The sequence below is a fragment of the Rhinopithecus bieti genome, unplaced genomic scaffold, assembly GCF_001698545.2.
Source record: "Rhinopithecus bieti isolate Rb0 unplaced genomic scaffold, ASM169854v2 scaffold_3856, whole genome shotgun sequence".
Taxonomy (NCBI): domain Eukaryota; kingdom Metazoa; phylum Chordata; class Mammalia; order Primates; family Cercopithecidae; genus Rhinopithecus; species Rhinopithecus bieti.
In genome coordinates this window covers 1267688-1292711 of record NW_016804410.1, presented here as the reverse complement: position 1 = coordinate 1292711, position 25024 = coordinate 1267688, and the positions used below count along the sequence as shown (strand labels likewise).

At 47.4% G+C, this 25024-nt stretch overlaps 1 protein-coding gene across 1 annotated transcript in view; it reads right to left on the bottom strand.

Moving 5' to 3' along the window:
* The window catches only part of L3MBTL4 (L3MBTL histone methyl-lysine binding protein 4), a 231022-nt gene that overhangs the window by 3429 nt on the left and 202569 nt on the right, over positions 1–25024 (bottom strand). The window contains exons 8-9 of the mRNA XM_017867900.1: positions 11619–11788; positions 2260–2322 (exon numbers count right to left, since the gene is read on the bottom strand). Coding sequence (XP_017723389.1) covers positions 2260–2322; positions 11619–11788 — 233 coding nt within the window. The remainder of the gene's footprint in view (positions 1–2259; positions 2323–11618; positions 11789–25024) is intronic.

Genomic DNA, 25024 nt, shown 5'->3' with positions numbered 1-25024 from the left:
GAAGAAGAAACGAAGAGGAGGGGAAGGAAGACGAGATGAAGAGGAAGGAGAGGGGGAGGGGGAAAGGGGGGGAGGAGAAGGGAGAAGGAGAAGAAGAATTCCTGTAGTGTCAATGCTCTCACTGATAGAATTACCCTGGGACCCGAGCGGGTAGGGTTTTAAAGTTTTAACATTTAAAAAATGTTTTTAAAACCTTTCTGCTGCATTTATGATATATTGTCTGATAAGGGCATTCATCCATCTAGAGGAGGAAGCACTTTTCCCCTCGGAAAAGGCATTTTCCCCAAGGCAGAGGAGAGAGAATGAGCCTACATCCATACCCTGACCTGGCTCAGGTCCAGCATTTTCTTTTTTTTTTTTTTTTTTTTTTTTTTTTTTTTTGAGACGGAGTCTCGCTCTGTCACCCAGGCTGGAGTGCTGTGCTGTGGCCGGCTCTCAGCTCACTGCAAGCTCCGCCTCCCGGGTTTATGCCATTCTCCTGTCTCAGCCTCCCAGGTAGCTGGGACTACAGGCGCCGCCACGTCGCCCGGCTAGTTTTTTGTAGTTTTAGTAGAGACGGGGTTTCACCGTGTTAGCCAGGATGGTCTCGATCTCCTGACCTCGTGATCCACCCGTCTCGGCCTCCCAAAGTGCTGGGGGATTACAGGCTTGAGCCACCGTGCCTGGCCAGGTCCAGCATTTTCAGGCAAAAATCACTGTCCAAATATAAGGTCCTAAGAATAAGGTCATGATGGTGATGATAACAGCTAACATTTATGGAGCTATAATAATCTATTATACGGGTTTGATCCTCCTGATAACCCTGTAATATAGGAGAGGAAACCTGGAATTGCAAGCTTAATGACTTGCCCAAGCTCACACAGCTTCTAAGGGGCAAAGTTGGGATTTCTGGCAGGGCTTGTTGGAGCCCAGAGGAGACCCTCTGCTGCATACTGCTGCCTTTATTAAGCCCCTACTTTGGGACAAGAACAGGGCTCAGTGCTTCAAACATGATCTTCCTAATCTTTAAGGGCCCCTCTAGTAAATCTGTGTTTCAGGGAGGAGGGATAAAAGGGGTTCAGCAATTTGCCTAAAGTGACAGTTCTGGTCAGTGAGTGCCAAATATAAGCAAGTCAGCCTGCAAAGAGCCACTCCCTCTTCCCCTACGTGGACAGACTTGAGGACAAGGAGGGCCTTGGGCATCATGACCTGCAGAGTGGACTGTATGTGTAAGCGTGGCCAACTATGCCCAAGCCATGCTGAGCTCAGGCAGAGCCAGGCGAACCCACATGTAGCAGCTACCCAGACTGAGACCATCTGACCTTGATGCTGAGTTCCTCTACTGTGCTTGGAGGGGTCCAGAACCCAAAACTCAGTGAGCACTTCCCTTAACCCATGCATGCTCTGAACCTGAGAGAGGGAGAGGTGTGTACTGCCTTTCAGTTTCTACGAGGGTGGTTTTCTTGGAGAGTTCCAGAGCAACAACGGAGGCTCTGAGCTCTCAGATGGATATGAGTTGGAATCCGACTCTGCCCTTTTCTTGCTCTGCCTAACCTTCCTGGGCCTGAGCTTCTTCATCGGTAAGCTGCCATTGTACAGTTGTCACGAGGATCAAAGGACAATGGTTGTAAAATGCTTAGCACCGCACCTGGCACGTGGCAAGCCCCTGATACACCATCAGTGGGATTAGTATGTGCATCATTCTGTAGCTGGTCCAGTCTCTTCCAGGGCTCCTGTAGCTATGGATACTAATTCCAGGAAATATGCGAAGCAATTCAGTATGTTCCCAACCAAGACGGGGCAGAAGATAGAAACCCCGTAGAAGGATTTGGGGTTTCTCTGGAAGCAAATGCAGGGCAGGGATAGGTAGGAGGGTCCCATGCTGACTTTGGAGTAAACAAATCTCCTCTTTCCCAGGTGCAATCCCAAAGGAGGATTCCTGCCTTCCCCCAAATGGCTTCAAGCCACCAATGGAGAGGCCTCATGACACCGATAGGTAATAATTAATTATCTTGTTCATTTACTCTTCCAGCAAACAGTATATGTACTGAGCATGCTGTATGCACCAAGCACCATGGCATTCTGCAACAAAACCTAGCAAAATATAAGAGGGCTGAAGGCAGAGACTGACCCTGCTTGGTCTCACACTGCAGAATTGGGCTCTATTCCTGCTGGATCTCCTTTCTCTTGCTGCCCCAAATTGTACTTATTTACACTTAAGTAAATCATAACAAAACACGTCTGGGTCTAGAAGTATATATATATATACGTATTTCTTACCTCTTTCTTAAAGCACTTGGCATGTTCTTCACAGCCCAGAAGAGACTGTACAAACTCAGCCACCTATAGTGCAAGATGAAAAGCCTAATTTAATACATGCACCTGAAATAATTTTGGGGTTGTAGGAATCCAACATTTAAGTAAAATATACTTAAAGTCTCTCAAACACTTGGGAATTAAATAGTATCTATCAAGTTGCATTAGCATTTGTCAACTGAGAAATTAGACCAGCCCCCAGTATTTTTTCTGTCCTCTTATTACTGGTCTGACCTGCATAGGGTTATGGTTATAATGATGACAGTAACAGCCTCCATATGTGAAGCTCTGGCATTCTGCAAGCTTCTGTATCTGATTCTCCTGACTCCCCTGTGGGGTCAGTGAGGGCGAGGCCAGTGGACTTGTGCAGCAGTTATCACAGCAGCAGGCAGGAGTGAGGACCTGCCCACTTGCCTTTAAAAGGCAGACCCAAAGGCAAGGCCTTCTCCTACTCATCTCTGTGGCCCAGTTGCTCACCTGGAGCCTGGTGAACCACAGGCGATCAGAGAATCTGTGCGGAGCTGAATTCCCACATAAATGATGAAGCTGAAGCCCAAAGAGGTTCAGACTTCCCCAGGGCCACATGCGGTTGGGAAGCAGCAGAGACATTTTGGAATTCAGGTTTGCTATCTCTAGGCCCTACGTTTTGGAGAATCAGTCTCTTCATTTCAACTTCCCACCCTCACCATGCCCCACATGCCCCCACATGCCCCCAAATATCCTTTTAACAAGAGAGAGCTCAGACAAAGATCTGGCTATCAGCTCAGGAAGCCACCGAGTGTTCCTAATAGGTACCTTTGGGAAGCTGATTGAACAATCATGATAAAGGGTAGACTCCCAACATCGGAAATGACACTGGGTGGTCTGCACTACTGCCTAACTCCAGTCCTGTCGCAGCAGGGGATGAAAGGCAGGCTGGAGTGCAACAGTAAATGTAATCTCAGGAGGTGATACTTCTAGGGGAACTGTCTTGTTTGTTTTGTTCTTTTTGGCTCTCTGCTTCTTGTGTCAACCGAATTGTGGGTGCTGGCCCTTCTCCTCTCCCTGGTTTCATGGGGAAGGTTCTCGAGGCTGGAGAGTGCAGTGTGTCAACACGTCCCACCCTCAGAGAGCTCTGTGAGCACAGGCTCCCTCCCAGCCTCTCCAGAAGTCGGCCGATGCTGCCCCTGATGGTGCAGGAGATAGCACCAGGTGTTTGCTGATCCCAGGTGACAGAGCAGTAAGGGCCAACTCCCACAGGGCGTACCCTAGGGCTGGACACCTGTGCCCCTCCTGAACTCTGTCCCCTGTGGTCTCACAGCTATATTTAGTCAGTGCAAATGTGAAGAGTTCAGAATATCTTCTTTTTAGGGGTGATCTGCATGTCCATGTCTGCTTTACTCACCCCTGGCGCTGCAAATATATTCTTGAGTTGTTTTACAATCTTCATATAAAGTTTGGAGCGATAAGGATTTAAAAAAAAAAAAAAGTTCCACACCAGCCATACTGCTGTCATGCAAGTTCACCTCCAAGCCCCCGGAGCATCTGTGCTAGTGAGTACCTATGCTGGCCCAGGCTCTCAGTATTATGAGCGAATTCACCTGAGAACCTGACACTGGCAATTCAGGCAGAGGAAGCCAAGTCTGTTTGGTGGGCTAATACAGTTTTCTTGTTCTAGGTGAGAAGGAAGCATGTAGAGCATGTGCTCAGTATTTGCTGGGAGCTAATGAAAGCTATGGAATGCCACTGGTCAAGCTGCAGAGACAGGGCAACTGGGGCAGGTGATGGCAGTGGCGGTGCTGTTGGTGGCAGGTGGCTAGGGCCCAGGACATGGAGAGTGGCCTGGCTCCGTCATTCCCCAGACCACTCTGCTGGTCATATATACTCCAACCCTGCCTGTGTGTGAGGCCTCATGCGGCTGCTAGAAGAGCTGCCCTGGGAGCTTGTTGTGCTTGAATGTTCAATGAGTTGATTTGATTAGTGGTGGGAGGATTGAGGGGAACAGGGAGGACATGAAAGCTTATCACTCACTACAACATGTGGTCAAATGTGCTAACACCCTTGAGAAAGGTAGGAAGGCTATGGGTGTTAGGAAGGGACTCCACAAGTCTTAGGTGGGACTTCAGGAAGGACATCAGGAAGAAGGAGGACCATGAGAGAGTTACTGTTGGATGCACAGTATTTCCACCATGGTGATTTGGGGTGGATGGGCGGGGGAAGAATTCTAGGCATAGAGAATCCCAGGAGCAAACCGCAAAGCAGGACAGCACAGGGCCAAAGGGCGGGTGTGAGGAGCTGGAGGAGTGCAGTTTGACTGAGCTGAGGAGTAGACAGGGAGTGGCGGGAAGCGGGGAGGGCTGCGTGGTTCCAGGTGTGGGCCTGTACTTCCTCCACAGCAGCGGGGAGCCCTGAGCCCCGGCACTCCACCCTGGCAGGACACTGGAATCCTCGGCAGAGCTTTCACGCTGACTGTAGTCCAGGCTTCATGCCACACAGATGATAAATTAATGGAGTTGGATTGGGTCCAAGCACTGCGTAGATATTTTTAGAGCTTCCCCGTTGGTTCCAGTGTGCACTGACGGCCGAGAACCACAGCACTGCAGGGAAGCTAGAGGAATGGTCCAGCAGGGTCTGGACGGACTCGTGCTGAGCCTCAGGGCTAGGCAGGGCAGGAATCAAAGATGAGCACAGGAGAATGCTGTAAAGCCACGTTCCTCAACCTCAATACTGACACCTTGGGCCAGGTAACTTTTTGCTGTGAGGGCTGGCCTGGGTGTTGTGGGATGTTTAACGGCATCCCTGCCCTTTACTCACAAGGTGCCAGTAGCAAAGCCCCCTTCCCAGTTCTAACAACCAAAAATATGCCCAGATGTTGCCAAATGCCCCTGGGGGCAACATTGCCGCAGTTCTTCTGCTGGGCTCACTTTTTCACAGGAAGGAGGGCTGAGTGTCGCAGGAGGAAATAATAGAGAAGAGGGACCAGTAACTAGCTAAGGAACCACGTTTTGTCGGATGTCAATCACTCACTGCAGTGGGAAAGGCACATCAGCACAGGGACAGTGGTTTCCCCACTGCTAGGGGAAAGGAGTGGTTGGTTAGAAACATGGTCTCTTTTCCATACTTGTTTAAAGGACCGTTCACAGCAGAAGTGTTGCAAGTTGCTTTGACGGTTTGCCTATGTTAAACTGTCCTTTTCTGGACAAACAAAAAAAAGACCACAGTCTTCCTTCTCAGTATCATTGGCCAAGAAATCATTGTCAATGTATGAAAGGTAAATTGGATTTTTTTAAAGGAAATAAATAACGTGTTAAACCAAAGCATCAACAGAGCAGAAGCGGCCCGGCCCGGAGGTGGCCTCTGCCTGGCCTGCAAGCAGCACCTGCCGCCTCCACCTCATCCTCCACCTGGCCACCCTCCTCAGCTTCACACTCCTCCGAAAGGCTCTGCCATTTTGGAAAGAGATTCCCATTCGATTCAGTTTATCTTTTCTTTTTCCAAAATAAGGAACAAGTTCCATGAACTCTATTAAGCAGACTTCTCTGGCCAAGAATTTTAAAATATGCAAAGGCCTTGATTCAGTATTATTAGTCGGTGATTACTTCCCCTACAAATAAATTGTATTTTGAGCTTTCATAGAAAGTTTTGCTACAGATTTTCTCAGTGAAAGCGGTGAGTTTTAGCATAGAATAGAGTAATATCAAGAAGTTTCCCTCTCATTCTCCCATTAAAAGAGAGACATTTTTTCTTCACATTTGTGGAAAATGTGGACAGCTGTCCAGAGGCGCATGACCTCTGCGAAAGACAAAATGACCATCCACTTGCCCTGCACCCATAGAAGTCATAGCAGTGGGGTCACCTGCTTTTTCAAAGGGGGTGATCACACTGTTGGAGCCCAGTGGGTGGCCTGGGCCTTGGCTTTGGCTCTGGGCAGCGCCTGGTGGTGTGGGGGGCTGCCACCCGGGTGTCTCCCCTTGGTCTTGACTCTGGGAAGTGCCCCCCACAGTGCTGTGACCACTGACACACCAGCACTTCCCACATTCGCAGGCACACAGTGTCCTACAGCTAAAATCCCTGCTTTGTTTTGGAAGGACACTGAGAAAGTTAATTCTAAGTATGAGACAGCAGTTTGGGGAAACTGGGAGGGATGACACTGCCCAGGCTCTGAGAGGAGCCCATCCCGCCAGCCGACCTCACTTCCCCCACGACCTACTTTCCCTGGCATCGTCGCTGGAGCTCAGCAGGCCTCGTGTTCTTCCGTGGGTCTGCTGCTGCTTTAAATCTTTCCAAATGCTGGTGTTCTCTATCTCGCTGAGCCTGTAGATATGTGCCTGACTATACTGGCTAATCGTCCACTGGGGACCATGTTTCCAGCCTGGGTCTCATTTTTTAACCGCAGAGTTTATTTGCCCTTTTTTTTTTTTAAGGGTTCAATTGTATAAGGCTGCTCTGCTTAGTTAGCAGTACCCTGAATTTTTCAAAAGCACCCCTTCCTGTGTAAAGGCTGCTTTTAAAGTGACTGCCATCTTTTAAAGTTAATGAACATTTAGGGAGCACTTGGTTGAGGCTAGAGCAATTTATATGTGGTGCTTTAAGAAGTATTTTTTAATAAGAGAAATAAAAGTACCCATACGCGCACCAGGCTTACCTGAGTCATACCTAGGGTGGTAAATGAACACACCACATATCATGCCCTGCCTGCCTCCGTGTGCCTAGACATATATACCTGGCAGAATCAGGGAACAGACTACCTAAAACCCACCTGCCTATTCATTCATGAACTCATTTACTCACTCGAACATTTGTCAAACCCTCTTCTGTGCAAGATGCTTTGCAATAAGATAGCAAAAGATTAAAAGATATAAAAATATATGAAACGATACTAGTCCCTACTCATAAAAGCTTATGCTCTTGTACAGGGTATTTTCATGACCCAGAATAAGACATATACTTTACATCTCCATAACTTACCACGTGCACACACCCACACACATCCCTCACCAAAGTTTAGCAAAGCAACAACCCTTATTACCTATGATGTGCTCTCATCTTGTCTGGTCTTTCGTTTTATAACCACTAAGTTGACTTCACAGCCTACCTGCGCTTTGAAAAACACTGCTCTTGGAGAGACAGCCACAGTAACAAAGGAGTTAAGAGGAGGCTCACAGCTCTGTGGAGTGTTACAAAGGCCCTGCGCTGGCCTCTCTTCACAGGTGGCATTAGCAGAGCAGAGAGTCTTCCTCCCGGGCCAGAAAGGCAGACAAAGAGGCTGTGCTTTCACTTCACCTTCTGCCACAGACACCCCGTGTTAACTCTTCCTGAGGGATGCCCAGTTCATTCCAACACACCCATCCCTGGCTGCGGAGGCTCCTCTCTGAAACGCCCAGTGCTGACAAAGCACAAAAGCACCCCTAGGCCCCCACCAGTCCAGCTCAGCCCTGAACTGCCTTTCACATCATTGCTGCCCTGCTCATCATTTTTACTGTGCCTTCTCTAAGCAGCCCTACACTCTGCTGTGGGTAGGTACTCACTGGGGGCCCCTGAGTGGCTCCCTTATTTTCAAAGACACAAATACAGCAATCATAAAGCCCCCATTTTCAACCCATCAGAGATTATTCCTGAGGACCTATGTTGGTACTGGGAAATGTGCTGTAGTGTGTGAGGACATGGAAAGAAATTCAGGATGTGGTCCTTGTCCTCAGGGCATCTAGTTGGGGAGACAGCAAGACTAAGTTATGCTCAACAGTAGGGAATCATGAAAATGGTTTTCCCTGGAATGAATCCCTGACGGAAGTCAGGGTTATGGAAGCAGCAGGAGCAGGAGCGTTGTATGCGAGGCACTTAGCCTTTCCCATGGCTGATATTTTGAATCTAGAAAAGTTCTAAGGCCTCTCCCAGCAGCAAGGGCTGAGATTCCACCTGTACCCACAACAGAGAACTAAGGACCAGGGCTCTCATCTTCCTAACAGCTTCTCTTTCTCTGGTCTTCCTTCTGAGATCTTCCCTGTCCTAATGACACTTTCACCTAGACCAGCTACTTCCCTTGAATCACCTCCCAATCTCGTGATTTTGCTTCTCTTAAGTGCCATACTTGAAATCTGTCCAATCAGAGCTCCCTCCCATTTCCTAGTCACTGCTAATGTCCCTAACAGTGGTGTCTGTTCTTATTGCATAAAGGCAACCCTGAGAAGTTAACAAAATCTCTGGCCCTTATCCATTAAAAATACATATACTGTACACAATTTTTCCAAATTCTTTGAGGCACAACTCCACGAACCCAGCCTCAAAACCTGACCAGCTCTGACACCTGTCCTGCTGCACCACATGCTCTGGCTTCATCTTCCCCTGACACCTGGCATCCAGGGACTCTCTGGAAGTCAGTGCCCCTTTGCAGCCCCTCTTCCCTCTTTCTAACTGGGGCCCTGCCGACCCATCCTCACCCTAACTCTGGACACTCACACCCTTGGGAAATGCCCCTTGGTACCCTCTGCCTGCAGCCTTTAAGGGCACCCATCTTGAGTTTATGTCCACTGGGACATCTCTATACCCACCACTGTGATTCACAGGGACTGCTAACCGTGAGCCACATGTCCAGTGATGAAGTCACCATGTTATCCTCCTGCTCCCAAACTGGACTCTGTCCCCAAACTTCACTTCTAATAGCACACTCTTTCCCCATTCTTTCAGATGAGCTCTTTGGGCCTTTCAGCTCTCACATATTATTACCCCAATCAAGTACTAAACTGTTTAGCGCCGAGACTATAAATGGAATCGCATTTGGTGCATCTCACTTTTTCTTCTTCTATGTCTAATCTACCTCCCTGTGCTACTGCCTGTGCCTTTGAAATGTCTATTGAATCCGGGTTCTTTGGTTGGCAGCGGCCCACCTAGGCCATGATGGTTCCACTTCCTGGGTGTCTCCTTCTCCTCCGCCCTTCTCACTTTACTCTCTACAGATCTCTGCAATTCTCATCTTCCTGAAACACCATCTTCACAAAGTGACTTTCCGCATAAGAACCCAGAATGACTCTGTCCAGCAGACTGTGGGCTGTGCACACCCTCTGCCCGGCCCCTGAGGCCTTCCACACCAGGCCCTGGTTCTAGGTCCCTTTCCTCTGTGCCTGGGGTCACAGTGAGCATGGTGGGCAGGAATTCAGCTCATGGCCTGGTTCTGACTGTGTGGCCTGATGCAAGTCACTTCATCTCTGGGTATCTCAACTTCCCCATGAATAAAATGGGAAAGTGAGTATCTGCCTTACTGTCATTATATTCATATAGCTGGTTTATCATGATTAATGACTGCACAGGGCGCGGTGCGTGTCCGCCATCACTAAGTCTGTGAAACTCACTTCCATGCAACCTCCTCTGTTTCCCCGTCAACTGAAATGGCTTCCCTTCTTTTTTCTGATTAGATACATTCCACTTTTGTTTCAAAATTTAGTCCACAATTGATTTCCTTGTCATTCAACATTCATTCAACAAACATTTACTGGGCGTCTACTAAGTTCCGGGTGTAGTGAGGGGTTCTCCAGATGTCATGCCAAGTGAGTGCGGGGTCAGGCCAGAGTGTGGATGCCCTGCCAGAGGTGACCTCTGGCTCAGACCGAGGATCCACAGGAGGTGGAAGAGAGCATGGAGCCCCAGACTGCTGCTGGCAGTGGTCTGAGTGGGAGAAGGCAGGACTGTGTGAGTATGAGAACAGGCTGGGGCAGCAGGACTCCCTGGGGCAGGAGGGGAGGGCAAGAATGGCAGGGCAGGCAAGGGCGGAAGGGAGGACTTCACAGAGTGTGAAGGGTGCCAGGGGGAGCCAGGGATGGTTGTAAGCTGGGCAGAGACATGCCCAGAATTCTGCCTTCTCCACCACATTCCTCACGATCAGAACTCTGTCACTCTGCACACGCAGGTGGGAGTGGAACTGAGGCTGGGATCTGGCGCTGCTCTCCCCAGGGCATCCTTCTGTGCAGGGCAGTGACGATGCCAGGGGCCACGAGCCCAGCAACAAAGAGGGCAGAGGAGACACTCTCAGTCTTACTTTAAAAGGTGGCACTTCAAATGAATGGCTCCAATTTCTGGGTGGGCATTGGCCCGCCTGTTCCTTGGCCCAAGGCTAGGAAGGTGGGCTTAAACCAAGATTAAGTTGACTGCAGTAAGTGCTCCAGGAACATTGTGTGTCTAATTTAACTGTGCCTGTAGCTCTAATCTTGCCCTCAGAGTGACCCAGGGTTTTCCTTCTTTTAAAAAACAATTTAAGGCCTGACTAGTGAAAACAGTATCTTTATCAAAAGGAATTACAGGTAAGTGGTACATTCCTTAAATAATACCACTTTAAATATGAAGCATTTCTACAGCATTATTGTAAAGCAATGGGGCTTAACTGATCCTTATTAATAACCATTATTGAAGCCAGGCAAGGTGGTTCCTGCACATAACCCCAGTGCTTTGGGAGGCTGAGGTGGGAGAATTGTTTGAGGCCAGGAGTTTGAGACTAGCATGGGCAACATAGTGAGACCCTGTATCCACAAAACAAACAAAAGTAGCTAGGTGTAGTGGCACATGCTTATAGACCCAGCTACTCAAAAGGCTGAGGTGGGAGGATCACTTGAGTCCAGGAGTTCAAGGCTGCAGTGAGCTATGATCATGCCACTACACTCCAGCCTGGGTAACAGAGCAAGACCCTGTCTCTAAATAAAATAAGATAAAATGTAAAATAATCAATATTGTAAGGAATGTTTATATTGAAATCTGATCCAACTTGTCCCCTCTGTGCAGCTTCTCATATAACGTTGTGACCAAATATACTTTATAAATGAACCACAGGTGGGTCTGCTCATCTTGTAGCTTTAGATGCGCAAACCTGCAGCAGGGCCCTTCTCTGCCATGAGTGTGCCTGGATCCCACGAGACCACAGGGCAACTGGCAAATAGATCCTTGAGGTGCAGGATGTCCTGGGCTGGGCACCTCTCCCAGAGCACACGTGGCTGGGATGCAAGCCTCAGATGCTTGCACATTTGTGCTTCCCCAAATTAAATCTGTGATGTGGAATTGGAGGCTTAAGCCTCTCTGCTTGAATTAGCCCCAGCTGATGGCTCTGGGGCTCGGGGGGCACTGGAATAAGGCTGCGGAGGGGAGGCACAAAACTATCTGGGCAAGTGGCGGGCTTTCCTCATCTCCTCAAAACCATGCCTGGCTTCTCCCTCTAATTTGGGTTTTAAAGTTTACACGGCGGATACAATGCCTAAGAGAAAAAGGGTGCTGTCCCAGACATTAGAGAATGGTCAGTGGGCACCTTCGGCCTATTTCTTAGCAGCAGGCACACCCCAGCCCGGGACTCCAGCAGCTCCACTCACCTCATCCACAGTCCATCGTGCCACTTGGCTGGCCCGGATGTCAGCCACGCCTGGAAGTAGCTTGCAGTGTTGCTCCCTGCTGAGGGGAAGGTCCCGAAAAGGGTGGGCTGACCCCGTGGACATGAACACTGACTGGTGAAGTACCTGCTGCGCCTGCTCTGCTGAGTGTTCTGCAAGAGAGGGGGGTGGGGTGAGGCTCAGGTTCCCAGCGAGCAAGCACTGCTGCGTCAGCCCCACAGTCCAGAGGGCCCAAGTCAGGGCAGGGAAAGTGCCGCCACCACCAGAACCCGTGTCTTCTGATCGTACAGCATCCCCCCCAAGCATACCCTATGCCACCAGTCTGTTTTTGAGCAGTGGTCATAGAAGACATATGTTACCCGTGCCTAGAAGACAGTGGCTGTGTTTCAGCCACATTCAAATAATCTCTGTGAGATGCTGTTTGATGGTCACTTGTCACTGCCACTGGCTTCTCTCCCCTTAAATTAGGAGTCAGAGGAATCAAAGAACCATGCAGAATTTGACTACTAAGCAGATTGGCACACTGAACCATCTGGGATGTGTATGCACACAAAGAATAATTTCTTCCTGGAAGCGGCCTCATGAGTCTCTAAAGACAGAGTGAGCCTCAATCCACATCTGGCTTTATAAATCCCCTGAGTGATACTGAACATGCCATGTAGCAAGGGTCCCCATGAGAAGCTGGGTGATACCAGCTGCTGCTGCTGCAGATCCCCAGCAGTGCACCATGACCTCACCTGGGGTGACATCCTGTGGCAGCCAGGGGCTTTGGAAAGCAGCGAAAGCTGAGACATGACCTCCCTAACACAGGCACTCTTAGGTGGGGTGCTCTTTTCTGAGCAGCTCTGAATGTACCATGGTTTTAAGGTACAAAGGACAATGGCTGGTTGCACAAGATTGGCTGCTGCAACTAAGGAGTGAGACTTCAATGGGATCTCCATGCATTTCAGCCCTATGCTTATCAACAGCCTTCTGTGCTGGTTTCCTGTCTTCAAGAGTGACTTTACTCTTATGTTACATCCCAACATTTAAGGAAAAGGCATGGGTCTCAACTCCCTAATTATTTGGCTTAAATCTACAAATGGATAAGGAGCAAAAATATTACAGAGATTCCAGAGAAAACCAATGCCTTTATAATGACATCTTTTAAGACACTTTCAACACACATTAGCAAAATAAAACTGCTGATATTAGAAGAGACTTTGAAAAGATCACAAAAGGAAATGTTTGAAGCCCTCCAGAAGTCTACTTTTGTAATGCAAAGAGAAGGTTAAATAAGCAGTAGCCACATAATTTAAGGTCTGTTATGATGGTTTTTGTTTTACTAACAGAATCTGAAAAACCATTATGCAAATATTTCCACCTCAAATTAATTACAGCTTTTAGTAGGTGAGGCTGACCTGCATGGTCACAGTCGCATATACTCATTAGTAATCAGAAAGGTTCTAAACTACGAGCGAGCTTGTCCATCACTGGGCTTCTCTGTGCAATACGACTCTCGTGGATCGGAACAGACATCCTCATATTTAACAGTGCTTGCTGTCTACACAGATAAAGAGGCAGCAAAATTACCAGGTTCTCCCCAATTCTTATGCTCCAGGTGCAAGCAGCAGCAAATTCATCTTGAACTGCTGATTGTTCAACACTGACCTTTTTAGCATGTAAATAGGTTACCCCTTCTGTGTAGTTCAGACAACAGTATGTAAGCCTGCAGGTTCTGAAAGGAAACTTCACATCTTCCTTGCAAAGGCAGTATGTTGGCAAATATGAATGGTTTTTAATGAAGTTGTCAGGCTGGACAAGGGACATGTACAAAACAAGCCCTTGAAGCCTGGAGTGGGAACGTCACAGGGTCAGTCTGAAGTTGCAGTGACACAGAAATGATCCAAGGGCTTTGCTGGGAAGCCAAGAGTTAAAGCCCTGCACTCTTAGGGATTAAGACCTGGCCCAAAACTGGGCTTTATTCTGGAAAAGAATAACCACATCACTCAGTCAGTTGTTTTTGCTGAAATAGTGTGGACTTAAACCCAACATATATGTATCTCAAACTCATGTCCTGGGGAATCATGCATAGTTTCAAAATATATAGGACTCTGAAAAGACACAGTGAATGAATCTTATATATTGGAAGAATAAATATGTCAAGTGATGCTGATTAGATTTCTGTGATTCCCAAATGAAGGCTGAAGTCATTAAAAATGTAAAAGAAAAAAAGACGCACAAAAGCCGGAAATCTGTGTGCTCCCCAGCAAGAAAATTTCCCACACCATAATTCTGGAAGCAAATTATCTGCTTTGAGTGCCAGGGCAGACTCTTGGAAAGACACCTAATGTGTGGCTGAATAGTCCAGGGGCTCCTCCGTCCACTGCTTGCCACTCTCAGGGCTGGTTCTGGGCTCTGGAAGATGACAGATGGTGACTTCAGTTAGTCCAAGTAGCAAGATGGCCTTTAGAGTTAGATGGAGTTCTAGCTTTATGCTGTGCATTTGAACTCAGGCTGGCTTTATATTATCTGTGGCTTTTGAATACAGTTACCTGTGTCCCTATTAAATCAAACTATTTGAAGGGAAGCCTGAATAAAACTGAATTTGGGAGTGCAGGAATGCTGTGGGGAATAGGCTCTATAGGCCAAAGGGAGTCCCACATGGGTGGTGGGGAAAGAGCTGCAGGCACTTGCTGGGCTGTGGGTCCCCTACCCTGGGGTTCAGACTTTTCACTGGGCGTAAGGGCTTGTGTCTGTTTATCAGCAACCTCAAGTTCTGGGAAATTCTTGCCAGAATCTGTTACATGCTGAACACAGATAATGTTTTACTATTATCAACTTTACTGTATCAATTGTACATCATGAGACAGAAAGTTCGAAAGTTGAGCATTTGAAAACTCAAAAAGACTTGAGTTGGTCTAGGGAGGGAGTCCCTGGATAGGGAATCTGGAATAACCATTCTGTCATCTCTAAGACATGCCTGGAGGTGACAGTGTCTGTCATGCAGGGCTGGTGTGAGGGAAAAGAAGAAGTTGCAGAAAGTGCTTAGCAAGGTTCCCAGCGTGTTGTGAACACTCAGTGGCAGGTAATACTTTAACTGCGATCTGCAAACCTCTTGAGGTCAGGATTGAGAAAGGGAAGCGGCCTTATTCTAAATTAACACAATGCAAGACTAGTTTGCATTTGAGGAGTGTTTTGTGGGGGCTGTTTTGCCTTCTTTGTACCCTTTAGCAAGTCTAATGTCTTCTACATTAGACTTGCTTCTACATTAGATGATTTTGGGGTGGGATAGTCAGGTCTAGCTGAAAAATTGCTTGCGTGTACTTGCCTCAGGAGCTCTGTGGCCTAGTGATCTCCCTACATAACAGCTGAGTGACCTGGGATGAGGTACTTAATTTCTACATATCAAGGTTTTCTAACTCTAAAATGGGGTAATAGGAGGGGAACAAAAAAGGAGAATAGAATAGAATAGAACGGAGTAAGAGCAAAACTTATACCCCATTGAGTTGCTGCGATTTGGACAGCTCCTGGTACATAACGTGTTCAATACATGTCAGATATTATATGATCGTTATAAGTTATAAAGGTATTTTAAGTTGTAATGATAGTGAACGTGGGGACATACACCACTTCCAAAGTCTGTGTGAAACTTACAAAATGTGAAATCCAGACTGAGATTCAGGGTCTTGAGGGCCATGTTCAGATTTCACACCCGAGTGGTCCTGGAATGACCAGCAGTGGTCACTGAAATCATTTGCAGAAGTCCTAGTGGAAGGAAGTGAGATCTGCCACTGCGGGGTGGATATCTGCTTCCCAGGCAGCCTGTTGCCGATGTGTGGCAACTGTGTCAGATGCTAAAATGCTCTTGGCCTGCCAGCTTAGAAATTATGTGGCTCTTGACAGGCTTTTAAAATTTAGGGTGATTTGCATTATTTTAAATTCTGTGCATAAAATTAGACTTTTGAAAATATTCACTTAAAATTTGCATAAATTTTTGTAATATGCGAATACACTGATTTTAACTTTTTTTTTTACAAAGCCCAGCATGATTTATGTCACATCAGATACTCACTAAAAAGTTGTTAATAAATTAAAGAACATAAGCCGATAATGAAGGCATGTACTCTTCCCAGAAACCATTCTCATCAAATGAGAAGGATCAGATTCTTCTCTCTTGGGGCACTTTGGGTAAATGGAGCCTTCCAGATTTGATAAGGATGTTTGCCACAATCATAGCACAGAAGGATCATTTGTGTACTTCATCCACCACAGCAGGCATCACAGCCCTGTTTCCACCTAACACAGCTGAGGGACATGAGATGCTTCCCAGTTGCACAACCTCACTGCCATCATGACTCCTACCCAGCTCCCCTAAAAGCCAGCCAAGGAAATTCAGCCTGCAAAAGCAGCCTTTCTACTGGAGGTTTTAACATTTTAATTAATCAAAATGTCCCCTGCACCAGAAAATGAAATGTATATGTAATACTGCCTTTGCCTCTAACACCAGTGTGACAATAAATAAAGGTATCCTTACGTGTAGGATGCCTTCTCCTTCCAGAAAATGAAGTACATAAAACTTGTAACTTTGGTGGTTTGTCATTGGGGGGTTTGGTTGAAAGAACTGTTTTGCTACCATTTTTCTTGCTGTGAGTAGTGTTTCTTTTGGATTTTATGGCCTTCAAAAAAACATATGATGAAGTGTTTAATGATTTCATTTAAGGTGCTTAGAGATGTACTGCACCCTCAAGTTTCCAAGGCCAATATGTTCAGCTCTGTGTCCAGCTGCAGGGTCCCAAGGGGCCCTGGACCACAGCACTGGAAGACTTGTCTGTGGATCTTGAGTCCAGCAACACTTAGAGAGGAGTAACCCATCTCCAAAGAAAAGTCACTGTCCTTCCTGCAGAGGCAATAAACAACACACTGGAATCCAGTTGATTCCCTGATGAGATGCAAGTCTACTGGTAAGTCTATCTGCCTTTAAAAGTCAGAACGCCACAGCCAGGGGAAGGTCAATCTTTTCCAGAGTGCCTGAGACAGCCAGACCAGCCAGTTGTGGACAGCGTGTGACGTAGGGCTGCCTTTCCAGTGAAATGACTAAACAGACTTGCGATACGAGGCACAGCACTGTCTGCTTCCCATTCCACAGATCAAAAAGAAAAGTATTCAGTCAGGTGCAGTGGTCACACCTGTAATTTCAGCACTTTGGGAGGCCAAGGCGGGAGGATTGCTTGAGGCCAGGAGTTTAAGACCAGACTTGACACACAGTGAGACTCTGTCTCTACAAAAAAGAAAACGTTAGCTGGGCATGGTGACATGCACCTGTAGTCTTGACTACTTGGGAGGCTGAGGCAGGAGGATCACTTGAGTTCAGGAGGTTGAAGCTGCAATGAGTTATGATCACACCACTGCACCCCAGTTTGGGCAACAGAGAGAGACCCTGTCTCTATTTAAAAAAAAAAAAAAAAAAAAGAAGAAGAAGAAGAAAAGTTTTTAGAGACTAAAGGATTTTAATTTGTCTGAAAATAACATAAAGGTAGGTCCCTCATTTCTTCCCTGCCCTCTCATTCATCCTTCCCACTTCTGCTTTACCCTGACAAATGAGAAGGAAAATCCTTTATGGAAATGTTCTTTAAACATATGGCTGTTTCTTCACAAAAGCCTCACAAAACAAAACTGAAGCAAGTGAGTCATAAATGGTAAACCACAGTCTGCATGACTGGGCCTTGAGTTATTTTAATCCCACTAAAACGGAGACCCGTTTCACAAGTAACCTTCTCTTCAATGAAAGGGGTAGCAGTTCTACTGTGTTCTCTGCTGCAAAAAGGAGGAAATAAAAAAATAATGCAGTCGGTCCCCGAATCCAATTATGTGATTGCTCTTACCCACTGTGTAATCTGTGACAGTCACCCACCAAGTCCTATCAATTCATCTGGCACTGACTGAGAAGTTACTCCATCCAGGCCCTGTGCTCCCATAGTGACTTCCGCTGGAGAAGCAAGGAAATGTTCAGAGATGGCTTTTCACCTGGGAACGTTGTTTTCTTCCCAGGATCACCTGTTCTCATGCCCTGCGTACTGAACATGTTTGGAGCTGCCATTTCTCAGCTGCACCTTCTCTTGATTTTGATGCTTCTGAGTCTGCTCAGTCCCTCTTCATTTCCATGTCTTTATCCCCAAAACAAAAGTAAAAAGCAGAACAGGAGAGGCCTCACCATGATGGGCAAGACAACTGTCTATTTCCGTATGAGAACAGGAGCTCCTCAGGAACGCTCCTCTCTCTGACAGCAGGCACTCAGCACATGCTGTTTCTTAGATGCCAAGTCATATTGCTCCTCAGACATCGGCATGGCCTGTCTGCTGCACTGTCTTCTGTTTCTCATACCCTTATTATTTAGAATTCATACATGGATATCTGCAGAGTGTTTTCTAATTTTAGCTATTGGTCTTCCCTCACCACAAGCAGTCTCTTAATCAATTTTATATAAATATGGGAGATGAAGCACACAAGAGTGAGAGATTGTCCACTGCCTAGTGGGCTATCAAGAGGGTTAGAAGTTGAATGAAGAGCCTTGGATGTCCCAGATCTGCGTACTGTCCAGTAACAGTAGCCACTAGCCACACTACAGAGCACCTGAAATGTGAAGCATGCGAACTGAGATGTGCTATAGTACCTCCCGTATTTTGATTACTTAGTAGCAAAAAACAGAATGTAAAATATCTCCTTAATAATTTTTTGAATCTTGATTTACATGTTGAAATGATGTTTTGGATCTATTGGGTGAAATAGAATATGTCATCAAAACTAATTTTACTTGTTTCCTCTGATTACATTAAATATGGCCAGTAGAAACTTTCAAACTCCCTAAGTGGCCAGCATTCTGTTTCTACTGGGACAATGCACGTCCAGAAGAGTACTGAGCCCATGGCCTCTTACCAGCTCCACCCAGGGTGCAGGAAGAGGCTGGGTGGCTGGATCCAATTCACATGACTCTTATGGAGTTATGATAACAGGGCTTGAATAACCTGGATTCCACCGTGCCCCAGAAATCCAGTAACAGAAGGCGTGAAGATGGGAGGTCATGGACAGTCTAGAGGAGTGGAAGAGTCTGTCTGGGGCATGACCTGGGTGGGTGCTTGTGTTGGCTCCATGGGTCATTTGCCCTGAGACTCTGAACCATGTGTTTGTCTAGCTTATAACTGATGCTCAGCAAGTACCCACTGAGTGGATGAAGGAATGACTGAATGAACGCCCCCATGCGAGAAAGCAGGGACATTTTTCACTTACTGCAAAAGCAGCAAAGAATGACTTTCAAAACTAAGTTAGGAACTGTTCAGATTTAGAGCCACTTTTTCTAGAAGTGTCGCTGCCCAACCCCAAATCACTCATGCTAAAAGGAATGTGTGGCAACCCAGCTGCTGTTTCCTGACTAGGGCTTGGGTCCCGGCAGGGCAGACTGAGGGAACCGAGTTTAGGAGTCTCCGGACTCCCGAGAGCATCTTTCAGGTATTCCTCTCCAACCTCCAGGGGCTGGCCAGTTCCTTGGGGCTCCGGCTGTCTGGCTTTACAACAGCTCTCAATGGGCAACCTTCCCACCTCAGTCCTGCTCCCTCATTCAGGGAGAAGTGGTCCCTCTGCCCTCAGGCCAGCCTCAGTCCCGCTGCCTGCTCCACATGGTGGCATCTCTGAGGACTGAGAGGCCCCTCCTCCCAGGTGGGCATGTGCTCTGTGGTGTCCAGCTCCTCCCTGTAAGCTGCGACGGTTCCTCCAGGAGGGCCTCCATCTCCTCATGGTCTCCTCAGCGGCTACCCAAGTTAGGCCCCAGAGTCTTCCATTCACCTCTGCTTGTCTCTGTCTCCTTCCTTGATTCCATCCAGGAACTGAGTCGGCTCCCTCCCTTCCCAAGGGGCTGCCACGGCCTCCCCTGTCTGCTGTGCTTCTCCCACCCAGGCTGACTGGCATGGAGCATCAGGCTCCCTGTGCCTTGCTGGCCCCACACAGGCGCTTGCAAGGGGCTGACTGGCAAACACAGTAGAATCCTGAGGGAATAAGTCACTTAATATGCAGGGAAGCGGCAGATAAGACACTTTCTAGAGCAGGAGACAGTCACGACTCTAGGAAGGGGCTCAGCCTCCAGCTTTCATTCCTGAGGGCAGGGTTTGAGTTCCTGCTGTCGATACTATTCCAGCTAGCATTCTTCTAAGGGATCCCCAAGCCCAGAAGTCTGTCTTTAGGGTTCTCTAGACCCAGAGGCTTGGAGTTCCAGGTGCACAGGCCCTGTCCAGAGTACTTGGGCTGGGACAGAGACTCCTTGCCACCCTCAGGCCTCATCATCCTCTGTGGCATCTGTCAGCCCAGGAGGAGGTAAGTCCCGCCTCCCCATGGCTGCCCCTGGGCACCCTGCCACTGGCTACCCTTTATGGAAATTGTCCATTTATTTTTTCAGCCCCCATGAACAGAGTAAGAAGTCAAGGGCAGCCATTTCCAATTCATACCCAGAGTCGCATGGCAGAGTGCGAACCTGACACATGGTGCAGTGTAGCACAGGTGCTTAACACACAATGGGACTGTGGTGCCTTCTGAGGAATTATACTGAAGGGATAGATAAGGCGGTGGCAAATGCTGACTTATTCTGCACCAGTGAAAACAATGAGTTTTTATCCTGTGGTGTCTTACTTGTCAAATATACTCATTGCTGAAAAGGCTGGGAATTGTTGGTGACATGAAATCCCACTCACTCCTCAATTTCATACTTGAGGAGCAGATATCCCTGATGTCGTTTTCACAAAAGTGCAGGAAAATCCATAGTAACTTTTGATAGGTTAGTCATCCAACACAAGACTTCCATGTAGCTTGTTTTTTGATGGCTAGAGAGCAACCTTTTAGTTTATTATCTGCTTCACACAGCTTGAGACATCATTAATTATTTTGATCGATACTACACCCAATCACCAAGCATGTGTTTTTAGACCTTTACAGCCGGAGGAGAGACCATAACTGAGAGGACACCAGCATCAACCTGACCAAGAGACTAGAGTGGCTCTTATTTTGAAGTTGCTTGTTTTTAGGTATCCCCCTGCCTGGTCACTTCCTACCCTGCTCTCCACGTGCAGATATTGAGCAACAAGCCTGGCTGGGTTGGGCATGCACAAAACTGAAAGGCCCTACCACTTTATACATCTGTGAGTGGGACACAAAAGAAGACATTACAGTGCCTGAGGACATGGTTTAATTGTACTTTAATTCCAACAGTAGATGGTAGCACTGGTTGACAGGAGCTAATAAATGTGAAAGTAAGCCCTGAGTTCAGTTGTATGGGCACTCAGACCTACGGTGGAGTGCAGTGCAACCAGTCCAACAGCCTGAGCAGGTCTGTGTGCTGCTCTCTCAGCCCTCACAATGAGAAGCGCAGGGGAGCGAATATAAGTTATCAGCCTTAAAATCTGAGCATGACCTACCTGTGGGAGGGCAGACACCATATTCTATTTGTTTTTGTAACCTCCACCCCCTGGCACAGCACCTGGTACACAGAGGTGCTCAATAGCTGTTTGCTGACAACGAACGGGGCAGGAATAACTCTTGGGAAGGGGCAAAAGAGCAGATCCTTCTTGTATGAAGGAAAGCCTGGAGCTCCCCCACACTCTGTCCATGCTATGAATGAATGCCTCATGGATTGTGCCTCCCTTCTCTCTGGGCTGCCGCATTCCCAACCCCTGGGCACACCATTTGAGCAGAGGGTCCACAGGGGTCAACTTGATCAGAGAGACCCCTGACTGAGAAGACTCCTGAGGTCCAGTGTGTCTCCAAGGTTCCCAGGCTCATGGGGACACACAGCCAGCCCAGGGCACAGCACTGTGCCTGTTATCCAGGAGCGCACAATCAGAATGACAAGACTGGGATCAAACAGAAAGACCAGGGGCCAGGGACCAAGCCTGTGCTGGGGCCTCTTAATCATCTGCTTTATCCACTCCAAGTGACTTCCTGAAGGATGGTGCCATTAGCCCTCTCTGACAGATAACGCAGCAGTCCCAGAGGCAAAATATAACTTGACAAAAGTGATTCAGCAGCCCAGGGTGGAGCTGGGGTGCTCATCCTAGAGCCTACCACACCAGGGGCATTCTTTTCCTCCAATCCTTCAATAGTGGGTGATTTCTCACACAGCCTGTACATTCCTGTTTAGAAGGTGACAGGCAGAAGTCACACTTTGGGGGCAGAGTGTGGCCCGATCATCCTGAAAAGAAGGGTCGTCTCTTCTTTAGCAAGGTAAGCCTCTGTGTTGCAATACTCAGCATCTGAATCTCAAGATAGGCCCCTGGAGGTATTGTCAGATTTATCTCAAAATAAACATTGCTTCCAGGGATCCTGCATGGGACCCTTGGAGACCTAGTCAAAGGAGCACCTTAGGGTACAGGAATGGCAGCCACCTGGGCTCTGCCTGGCAGGCAGTAAAGGCACACGTCGCCTGCAGGGGCCACACTCACCTCTCTGGGAAAACAGGGCTGCTGCTCACCCTGCTTGTCCCTGGCACAGAAAGCTGCCTCGTCCCTGGCACAGAGCTCAGCACAGATGCTGGCTCCCAGGCACCGCCGAGGGCTCCCCTCATGGAGCGGCTGACGTGCTGACAGACAGAGTTAGAAAAGTCAGTCTGCGTTGTGGGGTGCTCTCAGGGCCAAGTGGATTGTTCTGGGAACCACCTGTTTTCACAGGCTTATGTGCTCCCTGCACCCTGCAGACAGCTCTTCCTGCTTCTCAGCAGAAACTCTCCTAGGCCTAAGGCCACGTGTCATCCCACCCACTCTGGGAGAGTGAGAGGCCAGGCTGCCCCCCAGGAAGTGAGACAAAGCACCCCTATCTCAGGTGTACATCATAGTGTCTACTTGTGATTCTTTTGTTGAAAACATATAAATAAAAGAGTTTTTTTTTTTTTTTTTTTTTTTTTTTTTTTTTTTGAGACATAGTTTTGCTTTTATCGCCCAGGCTGGATTGCAATGGCGTGATCTTGGCTCACTGCAACCTCTGTCTCCTGGGTTCAAGCGATTCTCCTGCCTCAGCCGCCTGAGTAGCTGGGATTACAGGCACGTGCCACCACCCCTGGATAATTTTTATATTTTTAGTAGAGACGGAATTTTGTCATGTTGGCCAGGCTGGTCTCGAACTCCTGACCTCAGGTGATCTNTTTTTTTTTTTTTTTTGAGACATAGTTTTGCTTTTATCGCCCAGGCTGGATTGCAATGGCGTGATCTTGGCTCACTGCAACCTCTGTCTCCTGGGTTCAAGCGATTCTCCTGCCTCAGCCGCCTGAGTAGCTGGGATTACAGGCACGTGCCACCACCCCTGGATAATTTTTATATTTTTAGTAGAGACGGAATTTTGTCATGTTGGCCAGGCTGGTCTCGAACTCCTGACCTCAGGTGATCTGCCCACCTCAGCCTCCCAAAGTGCTGGGATTACAGGCATGAGCCACAATGCCCGGCCTGTGCACTTGTTTTCACATTTCACTTCTGGGCAAACTCAATGAAGAAGTAGCGAATGGGCTATTTTCTTCTTGTAGGAGTTGTGCATATTTCCAGCATTTTCCTGGCTTTGCAAAGAAGCCAGAAGCAGCGGTGCACACAAGATGAGTTGCTCCTCAAGCCGCCCTTGCCTGGGCTGATTTGTGTTCCCTCCTGCACACACCAAGGCTAGTGAGGAGGAGGATGGCAATTGCTGGCCGTGCTGCTTAGGGAAGCATGCCCAGGTGTCTGTGCCCACACCAAATTTCCCTCGGCTTAGCTTTCTGAGGAGGCCCTCCTGCCTGTTTTTCAGGTTTCCTTCTGTTCACACAAATCAAATGTGTGTACTGAAACACGCTCTCCCACCATTGACCTCTTGGTATCCTCTGGGCTCCTTGGCCTGGTCTCACCTTCCGCTAATTACAGGAAGCAAGCACAGTGGGCTGTGGTGATTGGAAAATATATGGGTCAAATAGAAAATAAAATTAAGGCTAGTCTTTGTTACACAAGTAAAAGAAGAAATGAGTATTCTTAGTATTTCACAGACTTCAATCTTTAAAAATTATTAGAACTATGAAAAGTTCTATGAAAAGCTAAACTATGAAAAGCTAAAGAAATGAGCATTCTTAGTATTTCATAGACTACAATCTTTTCTTTAAAATTATAAGAATTATGAAAAAAATTATGAAAAAAATTATAAAATTATAAGAATTATAATTATAAAAATTATAAGAATTATGAAAAAAGAAACAATGAATGACACTAACTCTTAGGAAGACCGACTTGCTTTGAAGTGAGATCAAACATGCAAAAGCTCTGTGCTCTTTGTTACGGGATTCAGGTCCTGTCAGAAACTAAGCTCCAAGGGCTAGGTGCAGTGGCTCATACCTGTAATCCCAGGGCTTTGGGAGGCCAATGAGGGAAGATCCCTTGAAACCAGGAGTTTAAGACCAGCCTGGGCAACATAGCAAGACTCCTTTCTTTGAGAACAACAACAGAAAAAGCCAGCCTTGGTGGCCCCTGCTTATAGTCTCAGCTACTCTGAAGACACCTGAGTCCAGGAGTTCGAGGCTGCAGTGAGCTGTGATTGTGCCACTGGACTCCAGCCTGAGGGACAAAGTGAGATCTCATCTCAAAAATGATATATATGTATTTTTTAAAAAAGAAACTCAGTTCCAAGCCACATAAAAGCTATTCTGTTCAGTCATCTATTATTCTCTTCCAGAATAAATATCTCCCGATGCCAACACGCACAGACACTATATTTTTTCCAGTTTATCAACATTCAAAGGAACAAAAGGCTTTCAATATTGTGTGTGTGTGTGTGTGTGTGCGCGCGTGCGCGTGCATGTGTGTATGTGTGTGTTTTGGAGAAAAAAAGGAAGAACAAAAGCAAAACACTTGAAATGTTTAAATGGCAGGAACAAGTAACTTGCATAAGTTAAAGAACAAATTATGAAGCAAAGGGATAATGAAGGAATGGAATTAGCGCCTTTATGTTGCGTTTCAACCTCCTATTTAAAAAGAGAGAGTCCCGCCAGTGGAGCTACCAGCTCCCACCGGAGTGAGACCTGCACTCCTGCTTCCCACGCAGGGTGCCCACTCCCCTGCACTTTGGCCCAGCTCCTGCCACCCCACCCTTTTCTTATACTTGATAGACGGCCTAAACAATCTGGCCTCTTCATTTAGCTGCTGGCTTTCTTTACAGTGCAGAATAGACTTCCCAGGTCTGCCTAGCTGTGGACACAGCCAGAGGTGGTTTCCTCATGACATGTCAGCATAGGAGCCAGGAACATTCAATTAGTCTGAAGCAAGGTCTCTGTCACATGAAATTCACACCTTTCAATTAGAATTTTTTTTGCGGAAGCACAGAAGCAGACGCACCACAGACAGAGCCACTCAGAAGCCTGGGTTTCA